General features: G+C 40.8%; 1 protein-coding gene across 1 annotated transcript; it reads left to right on the top strand.

The window, feature by feature from the left end:
• The first annotated feature begins 633 nt into the window (after positions 1–633).
• On the top strand, positions 634–8,542 carry ppp1caa (protein phosphatase 1, catalytic subunit, alpha isozyme a). Its single transcript, XM_084371900.1, has 8 exons — positions 634–794; positions 1,080–1,191; positions 6,246–6,377; positions 6,635–6,865; positions 6,959–7,063; positions 7,149–7,372; positions 7,695–7,829; positions 7,930–8,542. The coding sequence occupies exons 2-8, from the start codon at positions 1,137–1,139 to the stop codon at positions 8,044–8,046; spliced, it is 999 nt and encodes a 332-aa protein (XP_084228026.1). The 5' UTR covers positions 634–794; positions 1,080–1,136; the 3' UTR covers positions 8,047–8,542.
• Positions 8,543–12,162: the final 3,620 nt, after the last annotated feature.

Raw genomic sequence — 12,162 nt, 5'->3', positions numbered from 1 at the left:
CCGTAATGTGTAAAATTGGTGGAGCTACCCTTTAAATCAGTATTGATGTTTTGTAAATGTGCTGCAGGCCTCTGCCATCAGGTGGTGCCTTTAAGTGAGTCTTCCAAGTTTTGAAGCAGAAGTAGCAAAACACTTTTTTTCTGTTGTTCATTGCGGTTTAGTGGGCTGTCCTTATACGTTACGTCTCTGAGCAGCAGAGAAACACGTCCTGGCCGAAAATCCTTTGCTTTTGTTGGGACGTGCAAAAAATAAAATGGCAGCAGCTTAAACTACCTCCCAAAGTCTCCTGGCTGTGAAGCTTGTGGTGACGTTTGACGACCACCAAATAAATGTAGCAGCAACAATTAAGTAGTCAAACCGACTGCGACCACGTTGAACAAACTGCAGCGACTTGGTTGAAACAGCACAAAGTTAAATTTTAAGGTTTTACACCGCAATTCTGATCGCAAACACTCGGTGGCGCACTTTGAGCTCTCCCTCCATTGATGCGCCTGGGAAACGACCGGGGGCGGAGTTCAATTAATGACGGACCAAGCAAGAGTCCAATCAAATGCGACGATTCGGATTCTAAATTCCAGGACGGACCAATCATCTTCTTAGGAACGTGTGCAGCCCTCGTTTTGACTCAGCCTCCTACGTTAGACACTTCGGTAGAAACGGCCCTCTTTTAAAGTTCCTGGGGGAAGAGTGGAGGGACCCGGACAAACCGAAGGGAAAGGGCCAAGATTGAGCTGAAAGGAGAAATATTTACACACTATTCACCCCAGGAGGACTGCCGTTAATCCGAAGATAAGGTTCGGGGACATTTTTTTCCCCCCAGTTTTTAACGTATATTACAAAGCTAACGTTAGCTACTAGCCGTTCAGTTTGCTGTATGTGTATCTTACGTTACTTGGCTAGTAGCTACCTAGCTTGCTTGCTTAGCTCAATTCATCAAGCTCATTCATTGTTCCAGTCCACTAATATCGCTCGATTTGCTAGTGCGAGGCACTCGTTAGTTGTCGATGTATAGTACAGCATATATTATGAGTAGCTAACTACTACTGTCCGTCTCTTTTTGTCCCTGTTCTTGAATCTAGGGTGCAACACGGAAAACCAAGGTCTTGACTGCCCGAGAACGTCAGAAAATAAAGAAAATGGCGGAGCCAGACAAATTAAACATCGACTCTATAATTCAGCGTCTCTTGGAAGGTGAGAAGGATTAAACGGCAATATACTTCTATTAATTTAGGGTATATCTTGATGGTAGTGAATGAAATGTGTATTTTATATAGCAGGTATGCCGGGTAAAGTTAGAGGCAGCGTTAGTCACGTTATGTTGTAGTAGCCTACTTAAGATCGCTGTGTTCTCAGACTTGATGGTTGGATTTGGATGAAAGATTTTAGCCAAACCATCTCTGCTCTGTTAAGATTGTTGAGCTTACGTTATTTGATTGGAAAGAACCATTCAACTCTTTTATCAATGTCTGTTGTCATTAGAGATACGGTGTTACGGTGTTGTTTGCAAATCGAGGTGGGATGGTTGAAGTAGCACGAAAAAGGAGGAACATGATCACACAAAGTCCACCGTGTGATATGTTTCTGGTTTGTAGCTGTATCCATCAGGTCGATGATGCTGGGCCGAGATTTCACACACATTTCAAAATAAGATAAAATGTCCAGTCTGAATTGTAACTGTTAGACTGACTTTTTGCAATGTGGAATTGAGGGATTATTACTTATGGATGTTTACATTCGTTGGCAATAGCTTATTGTAAGAACACTTGCAGTCAGTTTTTTATTTTAACCCCATTTGTGTGCCCCTTTCCCACCAGAGCTTCTCAGTTACATTGGAGGACTGTCCCATGTTGGGCCCATTGTTTTGTTGAGGGTCTGATTACAATTTACAGCCACAGTCTTCCTCATACTAACTTGTTAATGAGTTGTAAAATCAAAGATGCTTTGATTTGCACATGCTCACTCCTAATACTTTCTGAAACTGCTGGTCGGCCATCTCTGCTTCTTCACGGTTGTTTTTAAAGCAAGATATGAACTGCAAGCATAATTTTTTCCCTCCAAAGCAGTGTTGCGTGCAGGTTATGTGCTCCTTGTGAAAACATACATTTCCGTTCATGCATATGTTAGACTATTTCTAAGCACTTTTTATGTTGTAGTAGCTGTTAGACATCTTATTTGTTACCAAATCAGGTTGGACAAAGAAACATGTAACAGCAGATATGGAGTGATTTTGTTATTCAGTTTTGACCTTCTAAACCTAACACATGTCTGAAGGCCCACTGTATATAATGTGTGTCGGCAGATTTGTTATGGTCTGGGTTGTGTGTATGTTTATCTTTAAATTCACACGGTGATTGTGTAACAGGAGTCCCAAGGACATCAAACGGAAGCATAAATCTCTTCATATCCAGCTGTACAGTTCATCTTCAGAGCACAAGAAATAAGGTTATGACCTCTGTAGTTGTCCTTGCAAGGCTAGTCCACTGGGTGTGGGAATTATTCCTGCTTCACATGTACACTTGTGTGTATCCCCTATGGAAATGCTTTGATAGAGACTTCTTTTTGTTAATGTTTCACAGAAGCAACATCATGTATGTTGGTTAGGCGTCACATTTGTTGGTTCAGGGTCTTGAGGTCTCTAGAAGTTGTGATCACAAAGAATGCACCTTTAGCCACAGTATTAAAAGATGTTTTGGCCAGTAATTGAGGAATGCTTGGTACAGAGAATTTTCTCAGGCCTAACAACAGTGTTAATAAATATGACCATAGCCCTGTTTGTTTACCTTCTTAAATATAGACCCCTGCACGTTCAGCCTAGACTGAGCTGGTGGATGTGATTGGGATTATTCACAGTTATGCATGTGCAGTCACAGTGCCTCCTGGGAGTTTGACATTGACCGTGGACCCTGCCTTCTGCTGGTGTGTTTTGTACATGGATTGTTATACTTGGGCCGTGATAAGGTTGTCTGCCAAACACAGGGGAAGACAAACAAGCCTGACAGTGGCAGTATTTATATCCTCTTATGTAACTCACTTGACCTTTTTTTGTCAGCCATTGTGGTTTTATTGCTGAGATTAACCACTTGCCAGTAAATATTACTACTGTGTTGGTCTATTTTGTTAAAGGCTACAATAGGCGCAAGAATACTTGTCACACTGCAGGTGCTGCATCAAAAGATTGATAAATTACCGACTCTGTGTGGACAACAACCCACCTGCTTGCTGACTGTGTACGAGACCAAACCAATTAAATGTGTTTGGATAATGAGTGGTTTCAATTGGATTACTGTTGAAGATCTAGAGCTAAGTGAACTCTGGGAATGCGTGTTGCTAAAAGCATGTCTGAAGATTGTTGCATCACATAAGCTCAGCAGGAACACCCAGCACTGAGTCAGGCGGGCTGGACCAAACCAACTGTTGATTCCAGTTTTCCAACGCTGCTTTTCTGATGTGCTGGTCCAGCTCATTGTTTTCTGTCCCCTGATCAGTGTAGTGGAAAGTCTTTTGTCTGTCGCCCTCATGATGTGCTCACTGTTGCCCACTGGCTATGTGGCTAACTTTGGAGTAAGCTCTGTCAGGGCTTAGCCTTCTGTAATCCTGGTTTAAAGTGACAAGCAGCACTGCAGTATTTATACTACTTTTCACTGTTTAGGGCTTCACTTTTAGTTCCCGCTTCAAGAGTGTCATGATTTATACATCCATTTGTTGGTTTATTCTCTGTGGATTCATTGTAGTTAGAGATGGTCAGTAATTATGTTATTTTGACGAATATAAATAATAATTTTTGTCACAGTATGTTGATCCAATATATGACAATTTATCAAAAGCTGCTCTATAAAGACTTGTTTCCACCAAAGCACTTTCGGTATAGTACCCTCTGAACCTTTAACTGGCAGTGTTTTAACTCCACTCTTTATTATGGGATCAGTTTACTAGGTACCTCAACAGAAGAGTAACGAATAAACAAGACAGCATGGGGCAGTTTCCATAGGTGCTATCCACAACTTTAGATCATTGAAAACACAAAATTACTGGACAGGGCTGCTTGGTGGAAATGGGGCTAAAAGTTGTGTTGTCTTTAAATTCCCGCCCTGGTACATGAACTCAGTCTCTGTGTTCACATACAAAAGTCTGATCAGTCACAAATGTTTGCTTCATGTACACTGTGATTGATGGCTCTGCTACACAGTTGTCATCACAAGTAAAAGTAATTTCACTGCAAAGGCAATTGGCAGGTTTAAGGAAAGTATGCTTGTACCTGCATCCTTACTTGTATGAGTAAGGCTCTGGTTTCATGTTTTTTTATTATTATTATTATTATTATTATTATTATTAAACTTGGGCTTATGAGGTCAAAGTGAAGGAGATAGGGTAAATGTGTGAAGGAGGTCGACTAAATTTGAAACGGGTTTTAGGTCATTGCCTCATGGTTACAATGTGAAAGTGGTGGTAGTTTTCTGTCAGTGTTTAACTGGATTATCTTGTTCACTGGATTCCTGAGTGATTATGATCTCAGTTGCAATTGTAAGAGTTTTCATAACAAGCTAACATTTAAAAAAAAAAAAAACGTGTATATATATTACATTTACATTTGTAAAGACACTCCAGAAATCAACACCATAAGTGAAACAAATGTACACAATATAATTTTAATACCACGGTATACCTTGAATACCTTGTAAAGGTAAACCTAACAGCTGTTGTTTCAGCCATAGCTGTGTAGCTTAGCCTTTGAGCTTGCTTCTTGTTTTTCCAGTAGCTGAAAGTACAAATGATTAGGCTACAATTAGTGTTGAATAGAGCTATAGTTCCTGTTATTACTCACCTGTGATCTTAGTCACTTTGTCTGGCATTTAAAGGCGTAAGCATTTGTCTATTTACCTGTTGACTGGTTAACACCTGACAACAGCGAAAAGCTTGATTCACATGAAGCTTGAAAATGATCAGAGGCAGCTCCGTCTCCACTATACTACATTACCTGTTCAGTTGGTGGTGGTAGGATTCGTTTGCAAAGAGACTCCTTAATAGTATGCTTGTACAGTTTGTGTTGGGATCTGCTTTGGCATCAAGCAGTACATGTAGGAATGGGGGTGTGATTGATTCTGTCAGTGATGCAAACAAACCAGATTCCAAACTCCATCAGGGGCAGTCTTACATAATACACACAGGCGCTAAGGTACAGTTGCATGGCATCAGGTCCACACCCTATGGTTGGCCTGCCAGTGTGAAAATATTTTGCTATTATTTACGAACGGTAGCTCTAGTTTGATATAAATCAATTGAGAACGCCTGTGAGACGGCCAGCTTCTTTTTCTTTGGATGGTCGTCTTTCTGTTGCTGTCATCATCACACTCCTACCTTTTCTAGCATTTGAGCCATGACAGCACATATCACTGGAATGTGTCATTTTAAGACAAATGATCTGTCAGGAAAATAAATTGGATTTCTTGTTCAAGCCTTTATCATGTTTGGCGCCTTTCAGTGTGTGGTAAGTGTGAAAAAGCATGACAAGGAGCGACTTGACAAACCTGCTGGATTCTTCTGATAGCATCAGTAAAAGTATGACAAGAACAGAATGTTACCTCCATCATTCCATTATAAATACAGGTTATATTTGATGAAATAACATAGTACAACCTGTTATTTGGCCTTATTTGGGATTTGAAACAGTGATATTATTACAGCCACCGGCATAGCATTCTTGACAGTGCATACTAAGAGTCCCTAATTGCTTGTTTGCAATGTCTTTGCTGAAGCCACATCAGCTAAAAGGGGAAGTGGGTTTCATGTCTTTCTTCAGGCTCGAGTTTGTACTGCCACCTAAGCAGAAAGACGTGCTTTTGAGGCTGACAACGTTTCCACTGATCAGGTTTTCTCAGCTGCTGCATCTCTGTGCACACTGCACAGGCTCATCTTGTTGTGGTGTGGTTAGAGAAACATTAGAATGGTATCTTGTGTTAGTGACTTGTGATTTCCCAAATTAAGAGCTGAATATATTATGTCTAAATGATGTGGTTACCTGCTGAAGTGGCTGTTAGACTGGACTGCTAACAGAATTTACCAGCATTTGGCTGGTGGGAGGTGTTAACTTCCCAGTCTGGGAGTCTGGCTTAAATCCAAAGATCACGTTTCATTCCAGTGCCTTATGTCCTTCTTCTTCATTCAGTATTTCTTACAGCTCTGAGCATAGGTGTGTCTTTGTGATTTTATTATATCTTACATGAAGTGTCTGTCCTTTTTTCTTTCAGTTAAGGGCTCCCGGCCAGGGAAGAATGTCCAGCTGACAGAGGGTGAGATTCGTGGCCTTTGCTTGAAGTCCCGTGAAATCTTCCTGAGCCAGCCAATCCTGCTCGAGCTAGAAGCTCCCCTCAAAATTTGTGGTGAGTTTTAATGTAGGGTCAGTGAGTTTCAATGATGCATCATAAATCATCATCATAAAGTCATAAAGAGGTTACACTATAGACTGACTCTTACGCAAGAGAAGATGATTATTACCTGATAATTTGTTCATGATCAACTAAATACTTGGCACATCCATATCAGTTGATAAGTGTGCACGTTTAGATGCAAAAGCAGCTACACCCAGTAGCTGTGAAAATATAGTGTTTAAATTACATTCCTCTGCTGCCCTCTGCAGGTGATGTCCATGGTCAGTACTATGATCTGCTCCGGCTGTTTGAATATGGAGGCTTCCCCCCGGAAAGCAACTACCTGTTCCTGGGTGACTACGTAGACAGAGGGAAGCAGTCACTGGAGACCATCTGCCTGCTTCTAGCCTACAAGATAAAATATCCAGAGAACTTTTTCCTGCTGCGTGGAAACCACGAATGCGCCTCTATTAATCGAATCTATGGCTTTTATGACGAGTGTAAGTGCAGACTACTTTAGTTAACAGGAAGAAAGTCAAATCTGTTCTCTTGACTGTGTCACCAAGTGCTCATCTCTCCTTTCGTGTTGGTAGGTAAGCGACGGTATAACATTAAGCTGTGGAAGACCTTCACAGACTGCTTCAACTGTTTACCTGTGGCTGCCATTGTAGATGAGAAAATCTTCTGCTGTCATGGAGGTAACCCTTGTTAATATAGGATTTTGTGAGGATTAGATAATACACATTATAGCCGGACTTAACTGGGGTTATGATCTCCCTCCAGGCCTCTCTCCTGATCTGCAGTCTATGGAGCAGATCCGCAGAGTAATGCGACCCACAGACGTGCCTGACCAGGGATTGTTGTGTGACCTGCTGTGGGCTGATCCAGACAAAGATGTGCTGGGCTGGGGTGAAAACGACCGTGGTGTCTCCTTCACATTCGGGGCAGATGTGGTGGCCAAATTTTTGCACAAACACGACATGGACCTAATATGCAGGGCGCACCAGGTAATGTTTAGCCAAGAGGCCTTGTGTCCCTGCTAACTGAAGTGCTGCATTTGTCCTCTTTTAATTTTGTAGATTCATTTCACTATAGATAAACAAGAAAGGCAGATGAATTCAGATATGCTAAAATATAATATGCTGTATAACCAAACATGTCAATAAGAAGTTGAGTGTCATTCAGGCAGTTAAACAAGCTGATGAGCCTTAGTTACTCTGTTCAACCAGCTGGATTAAAACGGCAACAAGCGAGTCACAAACTGACTTGTTCATTTTCTTGCTTCTGTTTTGTTATATATGGTATTGACAGTCTTATTTCTGTTTTGAGGTGGTAGAAGATGGTTATGAGTTTTTCGCAAAGCGGCAACTCGTCACCTTATTCTCGGCTCCCAACTACTGTGGAGAGTTTGACAATGCCGGTGCCATGATGAGTGTGGATGAGACACTCATGTGCTCCTTCCAGGTGTGTAAAACTGAGCCTGTGTTTTTACAAATGTGTATGTCTGCAGTCAGTCCTCACAGTGTGTCAAAATTAAACAAGAATTTCTGTGTTTGTGTCGCAGATTCTGAAGCCAGCAGATAAGAAATTGTATCCTTATGGCGGAGGGGGAGGAATGGGATCTGGGCGACCGGTCACCCCACCACGAAATTCAGCCAAGTCTGCCAAGGCCAAGAAATAACACCCGCTGGGTCCCCCTCCCACAACCTGCAACCCCCGTCGGCCCAACACTCTTTTTTTTTTTCCTCTACCTCCCAAACTTGTTTTTCCCTCGTCACCAAATGGCAGCAAAGCAGACAAGTGTCCAGGGTTCAATCATGTTTTTTCTCTCTACAATTATTTTTGACTCTTTGTTTGGCTGTTTGCGTGCAATTTTTTGCGTGAGTGTGTGAAAAAAAAAAGAGTGTGAATGACACAAAAGGAATTGCTGTATTCTGTATGTATGTTTTTTTTTTTTTGTCTTCCTCCTGTACCCTCTGCTCTGTTTTCCTGTCTTTTTGTAGAGGTGGGTTCTTGCCCATCCGTGATGTTTTTTTCAAACCCGGGTGCAGGCGAGGAAGGGGGGGAGAGAAAGAGGAGCCTTAGCTGTTTATGTTAAGGCCCTGCACTGTTTAATGCTAAACACAAGCTTTTGTACATCCTGTTTCAGAGGTCTGTGTATGTCTGTGTAAAGGGGTGGGCGGGGGGGTTGGGATCAAGTTGCACGGTCAAAGGTAACGGCACATACCACACACACTGGGTGCATAGGTGGATTTATGTGCAGGTGAATCCTTGAATGAAATGGATTCACAAGGAGATAATAACTTTTTTCTCTTCCCTTTGGAAAACCAATGATTTGAGAATGCGATCATGGATGTGAAATAGTTTTGCTTCTTTTTTTTCTTTTCTTTTCTTTTTTGTAGATACATGAAACCAACATGGTTTGATTTTATTTTTTTCCTTTTTTCTTGTTTTATTTTCTTTCTTTTTAGTTCATTGAAAGTTAAAGATGAATAAAATTAACCATTTATTGGAATTATGCCATCACGCTGATCACTTTGTGTTTGCCATTGCTTTGTCATGTTTGTCAGCAACCTTTGCCATGCATCGTGGCTGCGCTTGCCTTTGAGTGGCACCTTGAATTTACAGCACAGCACCTTGATGAGATGTCTTAAGAAAGACTCTCACACTAAAATTTAGAGGCTGGAAAGTGTCATTTAGGTCATTAAAACAAAGGGGCATTTCACATGTTGCTTCAGTGTGATTTAGCCAAAGATGTTCAGTGGAAATTCATTGACTGCAGCAGAGAACGAGATGCTGCCTGTTTTATCACAAAAAATATATCCTTGATTAGAGATCTTTTCGATGCAAAATGTTTATTTTTCTCTAATAATTGTTGGGTGATTATGATGTTTAGGAGCAGGAAGCGAACAGCCCTTTCTCCGAGCTTCTGTTGCTCAATGCCTCACTGTTATCACCATGTGTAGTTGACATGTTCCACGAGTAGAGTCCACCATTTATCTGGCATTTAATCTGTATTGAACTTTAACACAGCATACTCAAGATGCAGACGGAGGAGAAAGTGGCTTGTAGGTTTACCATATTCTGCTGTGATCAAAGAAAAAATCTATCAAAGGGAGTTGAGACGGTGAATCATTGCTCTGACCTTTCCAGTTGGAAGTGCTGTAGTCAAGACCACTTCAGCTGTGTCCATCATAAAACAAAGAGTGGGTTTATTTTAATCTAAACCCACGCCAAATGATTGTTACATGCAAGATAGAACTGGGAAAATGAGCGCTAAAGGCAGCTGTGTTTGGATAAAACCAAGTAATGGATCAATAATGGCCTAGTAGCAGACTGTCCTTTAAACTTGATGGAGAATCTGAGCACAAAATCATCGTTTTACTGTAAGACAAACATAATATACTCAAGATAATCATGTACAGCAAATTCCCAAATGAATCTAGCGTACAGTTTTTGTTTGCAACATCAGGTAATTCCCAAGTGTACAGCAATTAGTAAATAATTTTTTAAGCTTCTTAGATTGCGCTATGTAAATTAGCAAAGATAAAGCACTCGCATCGCTTGTGACAGCACTTCTGCTTTCCTTTCATCTGCTCGCTGTTGAAATAAGCATAAAAGAGCCATAGACGGAGATAATTTCACTCTCAGTATTATAAATGATGAAAGTGGATCCTGTGACAACTGTGAACCCCTCAAACCACATAGTCACCGTGAATGAAATCAAATTCCGAGACATTTTGCTTGTTTATGCCGCTTTTTTAAAAAATAGGAAGTATCTCTTTTACCACTTAATGTCACAAATGTAAGCTCAGTTGGCGAACAGGGTTCCCCCAGTGAAAGCAGTCGAGCACAGGCTGTTAAAACTGGTGAAAAATATCTCTTTCTACAGTGTTTCAGGGTATCTCACTGCCCATTTCTAATAATCCAAACTTAATATTTTCCCCCCTGTTACATAATTGCTGTGTCTGGTTTTATTTGTCAGCTGTTTGTCCCCGTTCTTCAGCCCTCTGTCCAAGTAGGAACACGTGACCGCAGCTCTCCACATTGCAAAGACAGTAGATATTGGTCCAAGTTGAGTGTAGGTGCACAAGCGTGTACTTAAGCAGAGGGTGGGGAAGCTGGAATTCAGCCATCGACCTGCCCAGCCTTTCTCCCTCCACTTTCTCAGCAAAAGGTTTTTCAACTCAGTACCTCAGAATATAATTTTGTTTTTAAAAATAAAATCAATGTAGGTACGCTATATTCAAGAATCCTACTTGGCTTTCTAACAATGTGCATACTCATAACTGCATCGGATATATCGTGTGGGAGAGGGCAGGTGACAAAAAAAAAAATCATCAGACCCCATTGTGCGCTCATGTTCAATTCACATCCAGTAAGATCAACTCAGGAAGTGAAATTTAAATTCCAACAAACGGTATGAGGAAATCGTGTTTATATTCATATACTAAGAAAAACACACCTACGAACACCATTATCCCAAGTCAGAGGACTTGCAGTTTATGTTCACATTTTAAGGTGGCTAAATTAGAGTGAGTTGAACCTAACCTTGAGATGCTGCTGAGCCCATGGGGGGAGGGGGACCATGTTCAGAGCAATCTGGTGCTTTGAAGGTCATTTCTTTTGATTTGTGAATCATACAGACCTGCCTTCTGTGGATGAAGTTATGTTGAATGCAATCTGAAAATGTACAGAAATGTGTGGTATTAATTAATAGGACGATAAATATTAATACAAGGCTTGAGAGCTCTGATGTTGCGGAGACCGTCTCCAATGGAGAGAGTGTCTCCAACAATACAAGTGGCTCCTGTAAGAGATAATATAGTGTTGAAACATTATGGAACTTATAGATCTGTCTTCTAATTAAGTGGCCCAATAAAGGCCGCTTTCATTCCCATTTTCATAGCTGTACAAACCTCTGCTTATAACATTTTTTTAATCGTTTAACTCTATATTTACTGTTAGTACCTCTAAGAATCTGCTCATTTATTACTTTTTTTTGGTTCATATTGTTTTTACTGACAAATTTAACGCTAGATTCTGCAAGCTTATTAGTGTAGGATTTTTTTAATCAATCAGGGATGTTTTGCACCATGCACTGTCGCTGGGTAGATATGAAATTATTAGATTATTACAATTAAGAAAAACAGAACTTAACTGTATTTTTTATTTGTATTTCATTTCTTTTCAAATCAGTCACAAACTGTCTCTGTTACAAGGTAGAAATAAAACATAGAATTTGTATATTTGTGTCTGGTTTTCTTTCTGACTGCAGTGTGGGGAAAGACTCATGCAGTGGCACTGGGAGTGTAGTACTGTAATTTTTACACGTCTTTTCTGCCTTCAGGCGGATTTGTTCTCCTTTTCTTTTTTGCGTAGGCTGACTTCACTGTCTATCAAACATTCCTGCGTGACTCAGTAGCATGGGTGGCCTCTTTTTTTTCTCCTGTGTGTGTATTTACTTATTTATTTATTAGATGTCACCTGGCTCAGACAGCACATAAACACTTTACCATATCAAAAAGAGCCTTTCATTTCGCCATGTAAGTGTGAACTTGTTTATGTGAAACAAATATGAAGACAACACAATCTTTCTTCATCCACGCCTCCAGCCTCTTCCTTCCTCTTCTTCTGTTTTTTAAACTGGGGCTAAGGTTGGGCAGCACGGTTTGCTTCCCTCTCTGTGTCTATTTTTGAGGCCTTTATCGTTTCCCCTTTGCTTATCTTTTATGGTTTTTTTTTGTCACTTGCTGGGCTGAAAAGTGTGAAGCATGCTGGGACTGCGGTGAGAACA

This window comes from Pagrus pagrus, assembly GCF_965226575.1.
Source record: "Pagrus pagrus genome assembly, chromosome: 13".
In the NCBI taxonomy this organism is placed as follows: Eukaryota; Metazoa; Chordata; class Actinopteri; order Spariformes; family Sparidae; genus Pagrus; species Pagrus pagrus.
This window is presented reverse-complemented; position numbering and strand designations above follow the sequence as displayed.